This window comes from Pituophis catenifer, unplaced genomic scaffold (genome assembly GCF_029215685.1).
Source record: "Pituophis catenifer annectens isolate HBS135680 unplaced genomic scaffold, rPitCat1.0.hap2 SCAF_15, whole genome shotgun sequence".
In the NCBI taxonomy this organism is placed as follows: domain Eukaryota; kingdom Metazoa; phylum Chordata; class Lepidosauria; order Squamata; family Colubridae; genus Pituophis; species Pituophis catenifer.
The window spans coordinates 13,105,240-13,127,129 of NW_027256895.1; the positions used below are offsets into that span (position 1 = coordinate 13,105,240).

General features: G+C 47.1%; 2 protein-coding genes across 2 annotated transcripts in view; both read left to right on the forward strand.

The window, feature by feature from the left end:
- The window catches only part of CHD8 (chromodomain helicase DNA binding protein 8), a 141,131-nt gene extending 128,878 nt beyond the window's left edge, over positions 1–12,253 (forward strand). Inside the window, exons 36-40 of the mRNA XM_070954471.1 lie at positions 3,523–3,774; positions 6,138–6,245; positions 7,072–7,251; positions 9,715–9,837; positions 11,093–12,253. Of these exons, the coding sequence (XP_070810572.1) occupies positions 3,523–3,774; positions 6,138–6,245; positions 7,072–7,251; positions 9,715–9,837; positions 11,093–11,578 (1,149 nt within the window). The 3' untranslated portion in view covers positions 11,579–12,253. The remainder of the gene's footprint in view (positions 1–3,522; positions 3,775–6,137; positions 6,246–7,071; positions 7,252–9,714; positions 9,838–11,092) is intronic.
- Positions 12,254–17,537: 5,284 nt separating this feature from the next.
- SUPT16H (SPT16 homolog, facilitates chromatin remodeling subunit) overlaps positions 17,538–21,890 on the forward strand; it is a 49,165-nt gene continuing 44,812 nt past the window's right edge. The window contains exon 1 of the mRNA XM_070953999.1: positions 17,538–17,640. Within this exon, the coding sequence (XP_070810100.1) occupies positions 17,575–17,640 (66 nt within the window). The 5' untranslated portion in view covers positions 17,538–17,574. The remainder of the gene's footprint in view (positions 17,641–21,890) is intronic.

A 21,890-nucleotide genomic window follows, 5' to 3' on the forward strand; every position in this document is an offset into this window, starting at 1 on the left:
CTGGCCACGCCCCCGCCCAGTTTAGCCACGCCCCCGATACGTCACATGACAATGACGTCAGTTTGACAGCCTTGTTTTAGAGGGCCGTTGAAGCCCTTGGAGGTTTATCTGTGTCCTCGGGGTCACAGTGGTGCAAATGGTTCCTGTAGTCTGCAATTTTTTTTCCTCTGGAAATCCATTCCTATTCCGTCACCATTCAAAGGGTGTTCATTCCAAATTATATAGCTAAAAGTCTGTAGAGATTGTCAGTCGTCCAGGTCGTGGTTGTCCCAACGGTGCTTTTTTCAGGAGACAACTGGACTTTCTTGTTTGTTTCTTCGAAGACGTTTCTCTTCCCTTCCAAGAAGCTTCTTCAGGTCTGACTGTGGGGAATTCCCTGCAGACAGCTGGTCATTTGCATCCTTTTAGAGAGAGTCATTGAGGTCACTTGGAGATTTAACGGTATCCTCAGCAGTGGTGGGTTCCTCCCGGTTCCGCCGAGCCGGTAGCGGTGACGATATGATGTCACCGAACTGGTTCTGCCCCCCCGCGCCCCCCGCGTTATTCTTACCTTTTATTTGGCCCCATCCCCAATCTATTGCTGCCTCCTGAGTCCCAGCTGATCGGCTAGAAGGAAAAAGCTGTTTAAACTCTTGCTGCGGGGCTTCAAAGGGCCGCCCTACAGCTGATCAGCGTTAAAAGGCAGTGTGCTGGTAGACCGGTGCCTGCAAAAATAAATGGGTAGACCAGTGCCTCCAAAAACAAATGAGTAGACCGGTGCCTGCAAAAATAAATGGGTTGACCAGTGCCTCCAAAAACAAATGAGTAGACCGGTGCCTGCAAAAATAAATGGGTAGACCAGTGCCTCCAAAAACAAATGAGTAGACCAGTGCCTGCAAAAATAAATGGGTTGACCAGTGCCTCCAAAAACAAATGAGTAGACCAGTGCCTGCAAAAATAAATAGGTAGACCAGTGCCTCCAAAAACAAATGAGTAGACCGGTACAGCTCTGCAAACAGTTAAAAGCCTAGTAGACTAGTACCTCTGCTAAATCCTAAAGAATTGTCACATGACCATCAAGCCACTCCCGCAAAATAAGCCACGCCCACAGAACCGGTAGTAAAAAAATTTAGTACTCACCCCTGATCCTCAGGGTCACCTGAGTAGTGCCAATGGTTCCTGTAGTCTCCAGCTTTTCTGGAAATCCGTTCATACTCCCACACCGTTCGAAAGGTGTTCATCTCAAATTGCGCCGCTAAAGCAAGCACCCAGTCAGAGCTGAAGAAGCTTCTTGGATGGGAAGCGAAACGCCTTCAAAGAAAAAACAAGAAAGTCCAGTTGTCTCCTTTAAAAGCACCTTTGGGACAACCATGACCTGGATGACTGAGAATCTCTATAGACCTTTCTCATTTATCTAAGGAGCTATTAGGGTTTTGGGTTTTTTTTTTTTAATAGCACACCTCCGCAGTGGAATATATGATATGCCCATATTGTGATCTCTTTAGGTCCGTGAAGCTTCCCCATACCATTTAGACAGGATTAACCCAATTTATTAGGTCTCTGCATACAGTAGTGGCCAAAATTGTGGAAACCTTTTTGGGAAAAGTGTATTTTCTAAAACTAGCTAATAACACCACTTTTTTGGGGGGAGTATTACCATAAAATTATAGATCAATGGAAAGATAATTTAATCAAGAATGTAAGGCAAGAACTTTTATGAAGGATTTGCTGTTAGAATAGCAGTTACAGTATAAAGAAGAAAAGTGAAACACGTAAAAAAAACGAGATGTACAAAAATGTCCCTTGGGAGTTGGGCGGCATAGAAATGCGATAAATTAAATTAAATTAAATTAAATGATCACCATAGAAAAAACGAGATATACAAAAATTTTCACCCTGTCAGTTAATACTTAGTTGGGTAACCTTTAGCATGAGTTACGGCCTTACAACGTCTTCCCATGGAGCGAACCAAGTCTTTTAGTCCTGCAGTATTATCATGTGAAACCAAGATTGAATGATTCCTTCTATTAACTGGGTTATATTGCTGGGTCGCTTCTGACTAACAAGTTTGTTTAGTCGGCACCATAGATTGTCAATTGGGTTAAGGTCTGGGCTATTCCCAGGCCATTCCAGCAGTGGAATAGGATTATCTTGAAACTCCCCAATAAAATGGTGTTATTAGCCATCAAACCTCAAAAATACACTTTTCCCAAAAAGGTTTCCACAATTTTGGCCACTACTGTATTTGGAAATGAGACAGAAGTGCTTCAAGCCTCCTATTTAAAGCAGCTGCCTTCTTCTTCAGATGTCTGTATGAGTCTTAAAAAAAAATGCGGTTACTTTAAGAGAGATTTTAATGTGAGCAAATGGATTCCTTTATGGAAAGCAGTAGTATCTCTTTACGGACTCAAGCAGAAGCGTGAAAAAAAGACATAGCTGCTTTTAGTGAATGTCAGAGAAGGGCTGCGTTTCAAGTTTTGAAGCACTTCCAAGTAATTTTTTTAAGAACGAGCAATTGTTAACGCGTCATGCTTTTATAAGTTAACCAATAAAACGGATGGGAACGCTCATTTTATTCTCACCTGCCTTGGAGATATTTCATATTTGAAAGGTGGTACCTTATAAAGTGATTGCATTTGAATATAACTTCAACAGTTTTTTTGTGGATTGCTCCTAATATTTTGCAAGGTCTTTCAAATGCAAAAAAAAAAAAATCTCTGGAGGCTCCACTGAGATTTCGTCAGATATTGCCAATTTCATGAGCACATGGTAATTTTTAATTAGGGCAAAGGGGGGAAACCTTACCCAACAGGAGCGCTTAAAGGGTAGTGTTCTCAGTCCATGATATATAAAACTTTAGTCTTTCATCATCCTCTTTTAACGACTCCATAATCCCTTGCGGGTTGGAGTCTGGGCAACTGAATGGAGCCGAGTGATTACTGGCCAGATGCCCTCCCTGTTGTCAATGCAGAGTGTTTTTCAGCAGATATATTCTCAGTGTGCCCAGAGAGAGGAATATCTGCCTCTACTTAGGATCGAACTCACAGCCTCCCGATTGTGAGGAGAGAGCTCCATCGCTAGGCCACCGCACCACTCACAAAACATAGTCTTTGTGACAAAAAAAAGCATTAAGAACTGTGGCGGCACAGTGGTTAGAACGCAATATTGCAGGCTAATTCTGCCGACTGCCAGCAATTCGAAATTGACCGGCTCAAGGTTGACTCAGCCTTCCAGTCTTCCGAGGTGGGTAAAACCAGATAGTTGGGGGCAATAGGCCAACTACGTAAAGCGCTTAGAGAGGCCTGTAAAGCACTATAAAGCAGTATATAGGTGCTATAGCTATTAAGTATGGAATCCTTAGTGCTTCCTGAGCTCTGTTGACTAGGGTTGAAAGTCATCAAGCATTAAGTGTTGGAGAGAAGCGGAGATGTCTTAAGAGATACCCAGTTCCCAAGTGGGAAAATGGCGGATTGGGTTTGAAGGCATTTTACAGATGATGGCGTTTTTTGCCCGGGTTAGTATCTCTTCCTTTTGCTTCCGCAGGACCGTGTCCTCATCACCCGTATCGACTTGGTGTGCCAGGCTGTGCTGTCCGGAAAGTGGCCCTCTCCACAACAGGGCCAGGTAGTGTCCTGCGTTGGCCAGGGAGAGGGCCTGCCCCACTTGCACGGAGAGTACACCACCTCCCCCATCCCTCACATCTGCCCTCTGGCATCACAAGAGGAAGGCACAGCTTCCTTCACCCGCCTCCGACACGGTGGCCAAGAGAAGGAGTTTACCGTGCAGATCAAAGATGTGAGTTCAAGATAGGTCTGGAAGAACAGCATCCATCTCACCCGCACCCACCCACCCAGCCCCCCGTGCATGCCAGGACCGAGTCCCTGCGCAAAACCAAATGGCTGTATCGTTAGGGAATTTGAAAAACGGATGAAAATGGAGATTTGGCTGCTAAACAAAGCAGCAAAATCACCACGTTTCCAATGTTAGACCGTTTTGAAGAGCAGCTCCTAGTGCCCGTTCCCACCCTGAACCTGTTCCCCAGTTCCTCACGGCCTGTGATCATCCTTTTGTAGGCTAGTTTCAGCTTGTCTGGTGAGAATAACAGAATAGCAAAGTTGGAAGGGACATTGAAGGTCTTCTGGTTCAACCCCCTGCTTAGGCAGGAAACCCTATACCCGTGATGGCGAACCCATGGCACGCGTAGCCATATCGGTCGGCATGCGAGGTCAGCTTCGGCGCGGCCAGCTGATTTTTGGGCCTTTGGGCCCACCAGAAGTAGGAAAACAGGCTGTTTCCTGACTCTGGGGGGCTTTGTGGGGGGGGGTGGAGGCCCATTTTCGCACTCCCCAGACTCCGGAGCCTGCGGACAGCAAAAAATGGGCCTTCTGGTCCTACTGGAAGTTGGCAAATGAGCCGTTTCCGGCTTCCAAGATGGTGGGGAAGGCCGTTTTCGCCCTCCCCAGGCTCCTAGAAAGGCTCTGGAGCCTGGGGGGAGAGAGAAAAACGGGCCTTCCGGTCCCACCAGAAGTTGGCAAATGGGCTGTTTTTGGCCTCCAGGTGGTGGGAAGGTTGTTTTTGCCCTCCCCAGACTCCTAGAAAGGCTCTGGAGCCTCGGAAGAGGAAAAAAAAGGGCCTATCGGGCCATTGCGTGCCAGGAGCAGGGGTGGGGGTTGCACGCGCGCGACCCCCCCCCCGCACCTGCACTCCCCCCACTCCTGGCACGCGATGACAAAAAGGTTAGCCATCACTGCCCTATACCATTTGGTTGTCTAATCTCTTCTTAAAAACCTCCAGTGTTGGAGCACCCACAACTTCTGGACACAGGTTGTTCCACTGGTTGATTGTTCCGTTAAGACAGGGGTGTCAAACTCAAGGCCCACAGGCCGGATCCGGCTCACAGGGTGCTTAGATATGGCCCGCGGAGTCGGCCTGGAAATAACTTAAGGACTGGCCCGCGTTGCCTCTGCGACCGACAATGGGGCGTTTTGGCTGCCAGAGTGCTGCAGGAGGAGGCCGTCCTTGACTCTCAGAAGGTTATAAAAGGGAGGGAAGGTAAAATATTTTACCTTTCAGGCTTGCAGAATTCTGCTACTATAGGCTACGTCAATAATTTATCGTTCTAGTCTTCCTATGGCCATGATGGCGAACCTATGGCATGCATTCCAGAGCCCTCTTTGCAGGCGCGCGAGCCTTCGCCCAGCTAAGCTCCACCCTGTATGTGCACGCGCCTCTTGACGGCCAGCTGATTTTCAGGGGGGGGGGCACATGGAGGAGACGCGGGCGCGGACGGCTGGGGGGCGGGGAGCATGGGGGGGTGTGGCGACACCCCGACCCGGTGGCCCGTTTTTGGTCCCAGGAAGCGACAGGGAGGCCTGCTAGGCCCAAAACGGGGCAGGGGGGGTGGCACACGCACGTGCAGGGGGGGTCACACGCACATGCAGGGGGTGGGGGGAGCATGTGGGGATCACACATGCATTGCATTATGGGTGCAGACCCGCACGCGTGCTGTTGCACGCACACACACACACACTTTCGGCACACAACTACAAAAAGGTTAGCCTGTCCTATGTTGTCAGTTTCTTGATCTGGTCTCGCTCGCTCATAGGGTGATCAAGTAGATCAAGTATATATTTTAAAAAAAACAAAATCGCACAAATGTACGCCTCTCTATTTTCATAAGTGTGTATGGAGGTGCGATCCCGTGTCACGTCCCCTGGAAACGCCCACCATAACCATAACCACACCCACAACCCTGCCCCCCTTCCCCCCACGGTCAAACACAACCCTGGTGTGGCCCTCAGTGAAATTGAGTTTGACGCCCGTGTTAGGAAATTTCTCCTTAGTTCTAGGTTGCTTCTCTCCTTCATTAGTTTCCATCTGTTGCTAAAGACAGAAGTAGAATCTTCTAAGGACCCTACATGCCCCCCACCCCACTCCTTCCGAACCTGTCTAGAAACTTAGATTATCCTGTGGATAATCAACAGATTTTTGTGCCACCGATTTTACATTATTATTTACCCCCCTCCCCCTCTCAATTCCCACCACCCCATCCGTTGGGAGCTTTTAAGGCTAATTGGGAAGGTGTGCGGGCGGCAGAGGGCGGAGCGGGCTCCCCGAATTCTCCCCCCTTGACCCTAACCCTCCGTGCATTTTTCTAGGAAGAAGGAATCAAACTGACTTTCCAAAAGCACAAGCTGGTCCCTAATGGCACCGTTCGGGATAGGCCTGCTCTCACCCAGAAGAAAAGTAGCAAGAAAATGGTGGAGGTGAGCGATGGCTGGCTTGCGGGCAGGCGGTACTCGGGAGGGGCGCCCAGAGGCAGCCAGTCCATCGGTCAGTGGTGGGGAGCGTGTTTGCGGCCCTGGGAATTGAAAGGGAGGAAGGAGGGAACGCTGGGTTAGAGACCCTAACTTTTCGGCTGGCTTGGCTTTTTCTTTCTTTCTTTCTTTCTTTCTTTCTTTCTTTCTTTCTTTCTTTCTTTCTTTCTTTCTTTCTTTCTTTCTTTCTCTCTCACCCTTCCTTCCTCTTTATTTTTCTTTCCTTCCTTCCTTCCTTCTCTCTATCTTTCAATCTTGCTTCTTCCTGTCTTCCCTCCTCCTCTCTGTTCCCCTACCTTTCCTTCTTTCTTTCTTTCCTTCCTTCCTTCCTATCTCTCAATCTTGCTTCATGTCTTCCCTCCTCTCCGCTCCCCTACTTTCCTCCTTCCTTCCTTCCTTCCTTCCTTCCTCTTTCCTTTCTTTCTTTCTCTCTCTCCACCCTTCCTCTTTCTTTCTTTCTTTCTTTCTTTCTGTCTCTCCCCTTCCTTCCATCTCTCCCACCCTCCTTTCTCCCCTCCCGTCCCTCTTGTCTTTCTTTTCCTTCCTCCTCTCTCCCACTCTTTTCTTCCTTCCTTTTTTCTTTCTTCCGCACTCCCTCCTTCCTCCGCTCCGTCTTTCTTTTCCTTCCCTTTTTTCTTTTTCTCCCTCCCTCCGTCTTTCTTTCTTTCTTTCTTTCTTTCTTTCTTTCTTTCTTTCTTTCTTTCTTTCTTTCTTTCTTTCTTTCTTTCTTTCTTTCTTTCTTTCTTTCTTTCTTTCTTTCTTTCTTTCATCTCAGCTGGAACTGCAGTGTCTGGAAGCACTGAGAGGCCCAGATATCGACCTGGAGGCTCATATCCCAGTGGTGAACAAGACAGACGGGACGCTGCTGGTGGGCGACGCGGCTCCCCGCCGGGCTGATCTCGAAGTGTGGCTGCAAGCCCACCCTGAGTATGCGGTAGATCCTCGCTTCTTGGCTGTAAGTATTTCTTCAGCTAACATGTCTTTGCTCCCCATTTGCAGATGGAGTTGTTGTGCCCTAGGCTTCCTGAGTCATTAAAACACACGAGTAGTCCCAAAAACCTCTTTTATTGCAACAGCTGTGAATTACGTTCATTCACAACTGAGTCCCAATTAGTTGTAAAATGTCCTTCGGGAGAAGTCCTTCGGGATAATCACCAACCTTTATCTCCCTTGACACTCTGCCAAAGACCAACTTGGCAAAGCCACATGAAGTCCAGAATCAAACAGAGATGCCGACTGGGAACAGAATTAACAACGTTGCTTTCCTGCAAAGGGCCCACGTGCCTTTGCTCCTCTTTTAAGCCTTGAGGGAGGGGCCAATCATCTCCAGGCCTTACTCCCGAGTTGTCCCTTTTATTTTAACTGTTCGTGCCTTCTGGCAGCTCTGCGCATGCGCGCACTAGGAACAGGTTCCTCCTGTTCCTCTGCTTCTCTGATGTCCAGCTCTGGAGGCTCCAGAGTCCACGCATCACTCCCAGATGGCCCTGGCCCCATCTCTGCCTCCAATGCAGAGCCCTCGTCCGAGCCTTCCCCCGACTCCAGGACTGGCCCATGTTCTTCCCCAGCCTCCTCGCTGTCTGACTCCGCTGCCAGCTCCGCAGGCTGCTGGCGGACCACAACAGGAGTAATCTTCTTCCCTTCCCTTTTGGAAGCCTTTCCTTTCCATCCACAGACATCATTTCTCCCTCCACATCTCCTGTTCTAACCTGCTCAGATATCATCCTCTTAAGAAAATGTCTGGCTATTTCATCTTCTCAGTAACTCTTCAGGGCCACAGGGCTGAAATTGAATTGAAACCGGACTAAGAATCTTCAGATCCAGCACAATGATTTACCTTAACCAAATGTTGCAAAGGACCACAATTTGCCTCTTCTGAATGAGACTTTAAATCATCATCATTTAACGACCCCATAATAATCCCTTGCGGGGTGGAGTCTGGGCAGCTGAATGGAGCTGAGTGTTTACTGGCCGGATGCCCTTCCTGTTGCCAATGTGGAGCTTTGTTCAACAGATATATTCTCATTGTGTCCAGAGAGAGAAATATCTGCCTCTACCTAGGATCGAACTCACCGCCTCCTGATTGTGAGGCGAGAGCTCCACCTGTAGCACCACTCTGAATGAGACTTTAAATGTTTGCTTCTAATTACAACGGCTAGTCTTTAAGTCTCAAGAAACCAACATTCTGGCTGAGAATATAACCTCAAAAAAATCTCCAAGAGAGACTAAAGCCTTTTTGAATAGAGAGAGAGGAGAGTACAGGCAGCTTTCCTCAATTTACAACCACAATTGAGCCCAGGCTTTCCATTGCTAAGCAAGGTAGTTTTGCCCCCATTTTACAACCTTTCTTGCCGCATTTGTTAAGTGAATCACTGCAGTTGTTACATTAGTAACACAGATCTTAAGTGAATCTGGCTTCCCCGTTCACATTGCTTGCCGGAAGACCACAAAAGGGGGATCCCATGAACACTACTCCCTTACATTTTCCAGGACGGCTTCGCGAGCTGGATCCGACCACATCGTGGGCTGTGGGCCTTTGTTTGACACCCCTGCTTTATAACATACCGTATTTTTCGGAGTATAAGATGCACCGGAGTTTAAGACGCACCTTAGTTTTTGGGGAGGAAAATAAGAAAAAAGCTGATTGGCAGGTGGATCAGCCTCCTGGAATACCCCCAATCAGCTGTTCCCAGAGGTGAATTTTAGCAACAGGTTCCTTGGTTGTGAGCTCTGTGCCTTGCTTTTTTTTTTTTTTTTTGCTTTTTTTTCTGCCTCTGAAACTTCTGAAACTCTGTTTCATAAAAAACTTTTTTTCCTGCCTCTGAAAGCCTCCGAAACAGCTTCAGAAAAAAAGCCTCTGACGCTCTGTTTGGGAGCTCTGTTTCTGAAGCTCTGTTTGTGGGCTTTTTTTCTGAAGATTTGTTTGGAGGCTTTTTTTCTGAAGCTCTGTTTGGGAGCTTCTTTTCTGAAGCTCTGTTTGGAGGCTTTTTTCTGAAGCTCTGTTTGGGGGCTTCTTTTCTGAAGCTCTGTTTGTGGGCTTTTTTTCTGAAGATTTGTTTGGAGGCTTTTTTTCTGAAGCTCTGTTTGGGAGCTTCTTTTCTGAAGCTCTGTTTGGAGGCTTTTTTCTGAAGCTCTGTTTGGGGGCTTCTTTCTGAAGCTCTGTTTGGGGGCTTCTTTTCTGAAGCTCTGTTTGGGGGCTTCTTTTCTGAAGCTTCGTTTCTGATGCTTTTTTCAGCCTCTGAAACCTCCATTTGAGAAGCTGGGCAGGGCTACATTTGGAGTATAAGACACACCCAGATTTTCACCCTTGTTTGGGTGGGAAGGGTGCGTCTTATATTCTGAAAAATACGTACATGTAATAATGAGTTTTACTCACTGAGCAGTATCTAACTCAACCTATTTTCCCTCCCCTTCTCTCCAGTACATGGAAGAACGCCGGAAGCACAGATGGCCCCGGTTCCCAAAACCTGTTCCGATAGAGCCAAACTGTCTGGTAGGGCTGGAGAGGATGCAGGTAGCTGGCATTTCTGCCAACGGTAAAAAGGTAATTAAAACAGAGATCCTACAACCATCCTAACGTTTTGGTATAGAAGATGGCTGACGCTTTTCAAGTTTTTCAATGGTTTATTTTAAAAAGTGCTTTTAAGAACTCGATCTCGGACACTGTTTAAGGTTTCATGCTCACAACCGGAGAGCACGATGAAGGGGGAGAGGGTGTCAGGAAATAGCAGTAGATAAATCCCCATTCTCTCCTCCGTCAATGGCGGCACCAACACAGATCTATCCATACTTCTAGTCTGCCCATCTTGGAACGCTCCCGTCTTCTGCAATGCTATAATGTTGTTTTACATTTTTAAAAGTTTTAATCAAAAAATTATTCAATTTTGATGTAATATATTGATTAAATTCTACACCGCCCAGAGACTCTATGAGGATTATGGGCAATTAAGAAGATGGATGGATGGATGGATGCAGTGGTGGGATTCAGCTGGTTCAGGGCAGTTCGGGCGAATCGGTAGTTAAGTTGCTGCCTGGCTCCACCCCGCCCCTTTCAGGAGTCCCCACGCATCCCAGTCTGGCTCCCAGCTAAGTGCAGGGAGGCCTCCTAGGAACAAAACGGGGTGCGAAGGGGGGCAGCGCGTCCGCCCCCACAGCTCCTTTTTGCTCCCATGGGGGTGCAGGAGGCCAAGTGTTGCCTGTCACGCCCCTCTGGCCATGCCCATCATGGCCACGGCCACCCAGAGAACCGGTTGTTAAATTAGTTGAATTCTACCATTGAATGGATGGAGAGAGAGAGGTACTTATTGATTTAGACCACAATTTGGATTGGACATTCCATTGCTAAGTGATGCAGTTGTTAAATGAGTCGCACTCGATCTCACAACTCTTTCTGCCCCAGTCGTTAAACGAATCCAGCTTCCCCCATTGGCTTTGCTGGTCAAAACCTTCCTGGGAAGGTCTCAAATGGCGATCGCCTAACCATGGGATGCCATAACTTCATGTGGGTTACCAAACACTTGAATTTTGATCGTGTGACGCCGAGGACGTTGCGACTCTTGTTAAATGTTTTTTTGAATGGTGGTGAAATGAATTGTCGTAAGTCGAGGGCTACCTGAATTTATTTTCCCTTCTCTCTCTCTCAAAAAAAAACAACAACAACTGGCTCCTCTCACTTGAGCAGATCACTAAAAATCAATTGCCGCCAATGCCCGGAGTGAGCTCATTAATTGAAGGAGCCACTAACTAGTTCAGCCAACAGAATATGAACATGGCCTAATATAGCCTCTGCTTCCCTTCAGGGTTTTCTTCCGGATCCGACGATGAATCGCCTCCTTCCAGGAGCCGTGGGGGCCGACAACGCACAGAAACGCAGTCGCCAGACCCCAATGGAGTTTTCCAACATGATGGCCCTGATGGGAGCTGGCCGGGTCCAACTAGGAGCCACGGGACCCCTCTCTCTGCACCACCACGCCCACTTCCAAACCACCCCAGCCCATGGCTCCGCCTTGCAATACATGCCGTTCCCCGCCGCCGCTGCGGCCACTGCTGCCACCACCTCTGGCACCCTTCTCCATCCGGGACTGGGCCACGCCGGCTACGCCGCCGCCCCCTTGCACCTGGGCCACCCTCAGCGTGTGGACGAAGACGAGGAGGAAGACGAGATGGATGACTTGTCTCAGGGCTACGCCAGCTCAGAACGGGACTTTTCCTTGCTGGACGACGACCCCATGATGCCGGCCAACTCCGACTCCAGCGACGAAGGGGAGGAAGAAGGAGAGGACTGAACTTAAGTCCGGAGGACAGACGGACGGATTCCGACAGGGCCAGCTCCTTCCCGGGGGGGGCTAGCCGTCCTCATGACATTGAATTTGAAAGGCCAGAGACTCGGGAGTCCCGTCGGGGGGCCCGCGGCAGGCAGACAGGTTCCCTTTCGTCCCCACGTTGGTTGCTGGGAGGACAAAGCAGGGTCCTTCAAACCCCCCAGCAAGGGTTGGAATGGGGGTGGGTGAAAAAGTGACTTGCCTCCAAGGGCTTCTTATTTTTGAGAAGAAAAAAAAAGGAAAACAAAAAAAAAAAATTAAAAGGTGGCTGTCGGCCAGGTGAGCAGATCCGCCCCCTCCCCCTTCCTGCAGCACTTGGAACTGTCACCCGAGAACGTGTCTTCGTGGCTGCAATCTTGAGGCAGCGAAAAAAACCACCGGGCCCTCCTCTTCCTCCTCCCCCACCCCATTAAGCTAAGACGACCTTGGCTCTAGGTAGCAGCTCCTTTCCTTTCCTTTGGGTCCACCCCCCACAGCCGGCTCCATTCGCCGCCGCCATCGCCCCAGTTCACGTGCTGTAATATAAGTGCAAAAGGGAGGGTGGGGGAGGACGCCTTTTCCTTTCCCTCTGTACCCCCTGTCTCCGTGTGGGGTGGGGGGGTTTATATTTATAAATATGTAATATGTCTTGTGTAATAATGGCCGAGGCTGTGGGGTGGGGGGGGGAGCGGGGGAAAGAATGAATTGCGAGGGAGTTTAAAAAGTCAGCGAGGGCGGGGTTTTTCGGGTGGCAGGGGGCCGAGGGGGAGAAAGAGAAGATCGAAAGCTTCCTGTAGCTGGATTCTCCTTTTTTTTTTCTCTCTTTTGTTTTTTTTTTTTTTTTTTTTAATAAAAGGAACAAAATGCACAAAACCACAGCCTTCCCCTGGCCCATCCTGTTCTTTTTTTTTTTTTTTGCGGCGCTGTTATACGAGTTGCGTAAATCGAACCTAAATAATCTTGACAACTGGGGATCCGTGTCTCTGGTTTGGGTTTCTTTCCCTCTAGATCAGGGGTGTCAAACTCAAGGCCCACAGGCTGGATCTGGCCTGCGGGGTGTTTAGATCTGGCCTGCGGGGCCACCCTGGAAACAACGAAGGACTGGCCCGTGGTGCCAAGGATGGGTTCTACTTACCTTTGCTACCGGTTCGCATCGTGCCCGTACGCGCATGCACAGATCGCCTATGATGATGTCTGGGTCAGTGGGCGGAGCCTCCCTCCGGTTTTACTACCGGTTCTTGTGAACCGGTCTGAACTGGGGGCAACCCACCACTGTGTGGTGCCTCTGCCAGTGAAAATGGAGCTCGGGGAGGGGGGCGCACACAGCCCTCCCGGGCTCCGCTGGCAGAGGGCTAGCAAAACAAACTAAAAACAAAAGGAGAAATGTTTCCCCCCTTTTGCATTTCAGCATCCAAAAAGGGACAGGAAAGGAGAAAGGGAAAGAGGAAAGAAAAAGAAGGGAAGATGGGAAGAGAGCAAGGAAGGAAAAATCAGGAACGAGGGGAAGGAAAAAGAAGGAATGAAGAGGGAAGGAAAAAGAAAGGAAGATTATAATGAGAGGGAAGGATGGTCTGAGGTAAGTCCTACCTTAGCACTTGGCCACACAGGTGCCCCCGACATGAGTGACATCAAGCTGGCCACATCCGCCCCGGCTGCGCCCACCCCACCCGCCCCCCAGAGTTCAAACACAACCCTGATGTGGCCCTCAATGAAATTGAGTTTGACACCCCTGCTCTAGATATTTCAGAGTGGCAATGAAGGGAGGAAGATACATGAACATAATCATAGACCTTAAGTCGGGGGGGGGGGGGGTGTTTCAGGTCACTGAGGGGCGTGGCCTATTTCTTTTTTTTTACTTTTTTAAAGCATTTTTTACTTCCTATTCGCCCGAACCGGTAGTAAAAAATGCTTTTAAAAAGTTTTTAAAAAAGGTTCTGACGATGGTCAATCAGGTGTGCCGCGCGATCGTCGGAACCTTTTTTTTTTTTTTTTAACTTTTAAAGGCATTTTTTTTACTACCTATTCGCCCGAACCGGTAGTAAAAAAATGCTTTTAAAAAAGTTTTTTAAAAAAGTTCCGACGATCACGTGGCACAGCTGAACCTTTTTTTTTTTTTTTTTTAACTTTTTAAAGCATTTTTTTACTACCGGCTCACTAGAACCGGTATTTTTTATCACTGCCGGTTCGCCCGAACTGGGAGCGAACCGGTAGCATTTCACCCCTGGCTTCAGTCAACCCTAACCCTCTTTAAATCTGACTGATGAGCTTAGATTGATAATTACATGGCAGGTTTTTTTTCCCCCCAGGTGTTCTCCTTCCCTGCCTTCCTCTCTCTTGAGAGACTTTCTTTGGCTATTATAAATCTGATGTGACACCGCAATGAGCATTTGCCATCAGAAAAGGTTGGTTTTGAATCCCCTTTCTTAACATAATGAATCCTCTCTTAAGAAATGAATCCCATTTCTTAACATAATGCACTTCTCGGGATCATTACAGGGTTAATTGTTAAGCAGCCTTAGAAATTTGTTCAATAATGAATGATGTATATAGAAACATCCATTTCTCACCATGGTGCCTTCTGGAAATGTCAACTCCCATCTTTAATTACAGGTTGCATGGCATTTGTAGTCCAGTAGCTCAACTGCGCATGTGCGCACTCCTCCCGCTAGCCAGCTGGTCTTCGGGTCTCTGCCGCACAAACGCAGGGGCGGGATGCATGCGCAGGGGACGTGGCATATGCGCGGGGGTGCTCGCATTGCATTTTGGGGAGTTGCACGCGCGCACCCCCTTGCACTCAGTTTTGGCCCTGGAAGGCCGCCTGCACCAATACGGAAACCAAAACGGGGCACGGGGGTGGCGCACTAGGCTCCCCGGGCCCATTTTGGGCCTGGAAAGCCACCTGCACCAACCTGGAAGCCAAAATGGGGCGTGGGGGACCTGGGGCACATGCACGGGGGGGCGCAAGCACGGGGAGACAGGTGTGTGCGTGGGGAACACGCATGCACGGGCACATGCGGACTCGCATTTTGGGGGTTCACGCACACACACATTCACATGCGTGCACGCCTATTGCCTTCTTTTAAACCACAGCCCCCTGAACCTGGGAGCAAAATCTGGTGTCTTCACCACAAGGCACCTGGGAAGATTACATCAGCCAGCAAGACTAGCTAAGACCCCCACCCCTGGGAGGCTGACAACCAATCAGGATACTCTTCCTATGCCCCAGGAAGTTCAGGGCTCAGAGAGGGCATAAAACCAAGGCACACTCAGCATCTCGCCCCTTTTTCTGTTCAGGAACTCAAATCACTTGATCTTGTCCACGATTAAACCATCTTTCCAATCAGTCTCCATGTTTCCAGTGTCTTTTTCCCACTTGGAGCTGAACCCAGAAGGATATTTCTTCCAACACTTAAAAAGTTGCTGAGCTTGAAAAAACACCGTTTTATACAAACACCTCAGCGACAAACAGGAAAGCATGAAAAAGGATCATAGATCACTTTTTCCAGTGCTGTTGTTAACTTCAAATGGTCACTAAATGAATAGTTGTAAGTCGCACACTTAACCAGATGTTAATAACAGTGCTTAGTCCACTGTACTATTTAATGACTGTTTTTCACATGACCATTGGTCACATGATCAAAATTCAACCGCTCGGCAACTGACTCGTATTTATGACGGTCGCAGTGCCCCGAGGTCCTGTGATCCCCTTTTGCGACCCTTCCGATAAACAAAATCAATGGGGGAAGCCAGATTCACTTAACAATGGTGCTACTCACTTAACGACCAGTGACTCACATACCAACTGTAGCAAAATCGTCAAATGGGGCAAAATTCCCTTAATGGCTCACTTAGCAACAGAAATGTTGGGCTCGATTGTGGTCGTAAATTGGGTAAGTTTGGGTAAGTTTGCCCCCTATTCTGTATAAAAGGCCAGATTGAGGTTTCCTAGACATTGCTTTACAGTGAAAATAATTTTGTGTTCTTTGTAAAGCACACACACACACTTTTAAGTTTTGTGCAGGTGCAATTTTCTCCCCTTGGAACTCCCTCTTAAGCAGCCACCACTGGTCTGGATATACTCTGCGCATGCGCCAAAGAATATTCAGGTAGCCCCGGGCCGTGAATGGGGCTTTGACACGAGAGCTACAAATTAGAGCGTCTCCATGTATGGATACAATACTTCCGGGATCACTTTATAGTATCATTGTCATGTCAGAAGCTACAATTTTTTTTGGGTAACTTATTTACGTTGGGAAGGGGGGGAGATGACGGGAAGCGAGCAGGGAGTTACAAAATTGCTTTACGTTTTAAATCTATCCGTAGATTTTATGTCCAAATGGAAAGATGGCCCTTCAGCCTTTAAAGATGGGTTAATGGAGGCTGAGAAAAAAAATTGGCTTAGGGCAACATTGCAAGATAAATAGAAAATTAAAAAACTTGGGTGACCCTGACTTTTCACCTGTAAATGCAGGTTTTTTAAAAAAAACAACAACGCATTTTTACTCAAAAAAGTTGTAGACCACGTGTTATTATCTCTATGTAGAACGAAACGAGGGCTTTGCCCTAAAAGCGCATGCGTAAGTTTTCTTCCTCTCCCCCCCACAAATGTTTCCTGAGATCACGTGTCCTCTTGGCAATAGCGAAGGGGACTCCCCGCCCCCCCACAGAACAGTCTGAGGCGGGCTAAAAGAAAAGCGGAAAAGAGGTCGCGTGACCCACAAAACCCTTCGCGCCATTCGCGGTCACGTGGTAGGCCCGCGAGCCTGAAACCCGGTAAAGCTCGGGAGCCAGTTGAAAGCCCGAACGCCTGCGCATGCGCGGTCCTCTCAGTTCCTCGCTCTCTAGAGAAAAAAAAAGCGCGGGAGAAATAATAAAACTGATACTTAATATCTTTCTCTTTCTCTCTCTCTCTCTCTCTATATATATACACATATATACGTATATATCTATATCTACCGTAATATATCGCTATATATATATATACATATAAACCTATCCATATAGATATATCTATATAACATATATAATACGTTATACATGTTTTTATAGGTGTGTATAGTGTTTCCTCATGACGTATGTATACTATATATATATTATATATATAATATGTACATACATAATATATTATACTATATTATATTATATTATAGAATAGAATTTTTTATTGGCGAAGTGTGATTGGATACACAAGGAATTTGTCTTGGTGCATATGCTCTCATATATACATATACATATATATTAAGATATTACGTAGGTAGAACCTGGCTAAAGACAAATACACATAAAACCTACGATATATATATATACACACACACACACACACACACACACACATACATACATACATTATTTATATATACATACATACATATATATTTATATATATTAATAATAGATATATTATTCCTCAAGGACATGACGGCTCCCACACAGAGGGGCGCGCTACGTGCTAACGCAACGATGGAAGATATGAAAGCCTGCTTGCTTGATAATAAATAAAATGAATAAAATGAAATAGATAAAATGAAAGGAACACATAAATAAATAAAATAAAATAAATGAATAAAATAAATGAAATGAAATGAATAAATAAAATTAAACGACTACATAAAATAAAATGAATAAATAAAATAAAATTAAACAAATAAACCAATGCTATAAGCAACCAAAGTTAAATAATAAAAGGGAGGGAGGAGGCATTTCTATTTTACGCTTAAAAGTAAAGGAGAACGCCCGCGCGAAGCTGAACCCGCAAGCCGCGCGGTATAAGTCTCGCGAGAAGAGTGTGTGTGTGAGTGTGTGAGAGAGAGAGAGAGGGGGAGGAGGATGGGGGAGGAAAAAAGACTTTTCACTTCCGGGGTCACCCCGAGGAGAGAGGTCGCGGCGGCGGCGGCGGCGCGGGCGGCCGAGCGAGCGAGCGAGCGATAAAGCGGCAGGGCGGGGGGGGGGAGGCGGGGCTACGCGTGAGGGAAACCGCTCCGATGGCGCTGAGTCTGGACCGCGAGGCGTACTACCGCCGCGTCACGCGCCTCTACAGCAACTGGCAGGTCAGCAGGCCTCAGGCGCGCGAGAGAAGGCCCCGTGAGGGGTGTGTGTGTGTGTGTGTGTGGAGGGAGAGCCGGCCGGAAGAGCGGACGGGGGGGGGGGAGGGGAGGGGGTCCCTTCCTCCGACCTTAAACCCGCCTTGGAGGGAGTTGAAGCAGGCCCGGGCGTCATTGGGACGGGGGGATGGAAGGGGGTTTGCCCGTTAGAGCATCCTCCGAACCACCCCTTGGAGGCCTGACCGACTTCCAAAGGCCCCATCGCCTCACTGGGGGCTAATTCCGAAGCCCAAAGCAGTAATAAACGCCATTAAACCGGGCGGGGGGGGATGGGGCAGCTGCCTGGTCTGCTCCTCCTCCCCTTCCCTCTCTTGAGGAGGTCAAGCCTGGGGTCCAACGGTGGAGGAAGTCGCCTTCCAGAGCCTGGCTTAACGGATGTTTCCCCCCCCCACCCCCACCCATTGGATCCATCCAGCCATTCAGTAAACGGGTGGTCCTCGATTTACGACCACAGTAGAGCCCCAACATTGCCGTTGCTAAGCTAGACCTTTCGTTGCTAAGCGAAAGGAACTTGGACCCATTGGACCACCTTCCTTGCCCCGGGGCGGTTTTAAGCGAATCGCTGCCGTTGTTAAAAGTTAGTGATTTAAGTTGCTAAGTGAATCCGGGCTCCCCTCCCCTTTGACGTTTTGCTTGTCAGAAGGTCGCAAAAGGGGGATCGCCTGATCTTGGGAGCAATGGCAACGGTCATAAATAGGAGACAGTCTCCTGCGACGGCGCGCGATGAGACACACGGGTGGTCCTCGACTCAACGGCCACAATGGAGCTCAAGGTTGCGGTTTGCTAAGCGAAACATTCGTTTTAAGTGAGCTTGCCCCCGTTTTACGGGGTTTTTTTCTTGCCGCCGTTGTTAAGGGAATCAGTGCCGTTGGTAAATTAGTAAGCCGAGGTTGTTAAGGGAATAGGGCTTCCCCGTGGATTTTGCTTCATCGGATGGTCGCAAAAGGGGAATCATGTGACACACACACACCCCCCCGGGACACCTAACAATCATCACAAATATGACAAGTGTTGCCATTTTGATTACATGATCATGGGGATGCTGCAGTGGTCGGAAAGTTGGAAGAACGGTTACGAGTCGCTTTTTTCAGTTCTGTTGTTAACTTCGAACGGTCGTTAAATGAGCTGTTGTAAGTCGAGGACTACCTCTATTTGTTCAGGTCGCAGATGGCGCTAAATTGGGGCGAACAGAAGCCCCATCGGACAGAGCGAAACTTCAAACGATGTTGATGGACGTTGGAGAGAAAACAGGCTGGGTGGGTTTGTTTAACCCAGAAAACAGGTTAAAATGCACTTTCGCAGTGATAAGTGTGAAGTTTTGTTGTGTAGGAAGCCAAAATCGAAAGCTTAAGTCTTAAGAATGTGATCCTGGTGGAAGAGATCCTGGGATAGCAGTTGAGGGCAAGACAAATACGAAGTGTGGTGTGCCTGCAAAGAAAAGTGTGGTTTCAGGTTGTAAGGACGCAAATCTTGTTTCCAAATTGCGGTTGTTAAAAATCAAGCACCCAAATTGGTGTGGAGCTCGTAAAAACTTTTCCGAATTTGGGAGAGAGTCACTAACTTTGCAAAGTGGCTTTTCCACACATAGAGACACGCATACACAAGCCAGCATGAAACACAAGTACAGGTAATCCTCAATTTACAACAGTTCATTTAGTGACCGAAGTTGCAACGGCACTGAAAAAAGTTGACCTATGACCATATTTTCCCACTTACGACCGTTGCAGCATCTCCGCAGTCACGTGACCAAAATTCAGCCAGCTTGCCACCTGACTCATTTTTATGACGGTTGCTATGTCTCGGGCTTCATGTGATCCACCTTTTGCGACCTGTCAAGCAAAATTAATGAGGGAGCCAGATTCACTTAACAACTGCAGTGATTTCTCTTAATGACTGTGGCAAGCAGGGTTGTAAAATGGGACAAAACTCACTTTAACAGTTGTTTTGTTTTGCAGCAGAAATTTGGGGCTCAGTTGTGGTCGTCTACACTTCAGCAAAGTAAAAGTTATATATGTGGTACCTAGGTTACAAAAACAAATGATACATGCCTTTGTATATGCGATGTGTCAGAAACCAACTAATTGAACAATACAAGACAAAATTAGATCTGAGAATTAAAACAATAGCAAACATTGATTCTAGATAATGATCAGCAAATGCCAAGTTTATGGATTACATCATTTCTTTTCCGGCTCGAGTTTTGTTTCTTTCTTTACTCTTGAAAGCGTAGTCAAGGACTTCCAGAATATGCTGCATATTGTTCATTTTCTGAAAAGTCTCAGTTTTTGTACATTTAAAAAGAAATGGCTTTGGGTAAAAAGAAAACATTTGTTTCCTGAACTTCTTTTTAAAAAGAGTCATGGATGCCATGCTTAATAGCACCTTTATTAATGAAACCAAAAATTCCAGAAAACACAGCGATTAAATGATTTTGGTGCTTTGATTTAGACATCTCACCTTAATTGTTACCCAATCTGAGAACCACACTTCCAGAAGGATTTGGACAGGATCAGAGAAAGGCAACACTAACTATCAGGGGATTGGAAGATAAGATTTATGAAGGCAGATTGAAGGGATGGGGATGTTTAGGCTTAAGATAAGACAGCAAAGGGGGAATATGACAGCACTCTTCAAACACTTGAAGAGATGCCACACAGGAGGTCACGACCTGTTATCTCCGATTCTGGAGAGAAGGAGGTGGAATAATGGTGTTGAGTTTTAGGAATATATTCAATTGTATGTCCATCATTGTGGTGTTGATATGCTACCTAAACACTTGAAAATGCATGTGTTGTCTCTCTCGGTTCTTTGATTCCCATCAGAGTTTGATTGGCAAATAATCTTTCTTTTTGCCAAAGAAAACACTTAAGGAAAAAGATTTGTCCAAATCTAACTATGTCTTCAGGGATGGGGTGGCTCAGTGGCTAAGATGCTGAGCTTCTCAATCGAAAAGTCATCAGTTCAGCGATTCAAATCCCTAGTGCCGCGTAACGGGGTGAGCTCCCGTGACTTGTCCCAGCTTCTGCCAACCTAGCAGTTCGAAAGCAGGTAAAAATGCAAGTAGAAAAATAGGGACCACCTTTGGTGGGAAGGTAACAGTGTTCCGTGCACCTTTGGTGTTGAGTCATGCCAGCCACATGACCACGGAGACGTCTTCGGACAGCGCTGGCTCTTCGGCTTTGAAACGGAGATGAGCACCGCCCCCTAGAGTCGGGAATGACTAGCACATATGTGCGAGGGGAACCTTTACTTTACAGTCTTCCTAAGAAGCTAGTCATTGTTGATATAGCAATACACTTTTCTCTCTCTTGTCACTTTGTTATATTTGTTCCACAGTGTCAGCTATCAGTAATGTTTCTCTGCCTGGTACAGGTAGTCCTCGATTTACGACAGTTTGTTTAGTGACCATTCAAAGTTACAACGGCACTGACAAAAGTCACTTATGATCACTTAGACTTAGAGCCACAGTGGCCCAGTGGTTAGAGTGCAGTACTGCAGGCTGCTACTGCTGCCTGCCGCCTGCCTGCAATTTGGCAGTTTGAATCTCACCAGGCTCAAGGTTGATTCAGCCTTCTGCCCTTCTGAGGTTGGTAAAATGAGAACCCAGATTGTTGGGGGGGCAATACGATGACTGTAAACTGCTTAGAAAGGGCTATAAAGCACTGTGAAGCAGTATATAAATGTAAACGCTATGGCTATTTTTCACATTTGTGACCGTTGTAGCATCCCCATGGTCATGTGAATCAAATTTGGATGCTTGGCAACTGGTTCATATTTATGACGGTTGCAGTGTCCCAGGATCATGTGATCCCTTGATAAGCAGTCAATGGGGAAACCAGATTCACTGAAGAACCAGGTTACTAATTTAACAACTGCAGTGATTCACTTAACAAATGTGGCAAGAAAAAAAAAGTCATAAAATGGGCAAAACTCACTTAACAACATAAATTTTGGGTTGAAATTGTGGCCGTAGGTTGAGGACTACCTGTAATTAGAAACATGCACTTAGATTCATCGTTACTTTTATCAGCTATGGAAAAAATGATTTTAAAATAAATAGTGGTTTGCATTTATGCTCAGATAATGCTATCCTTTTAAAATATTGTTTTACTACATGTTGTTTCTTTACTCATTCCCTTTTGCGTGCTGGCTATGAGTTTGAGCGGATAAATGCATATAGGTAGTCCATGACTTCC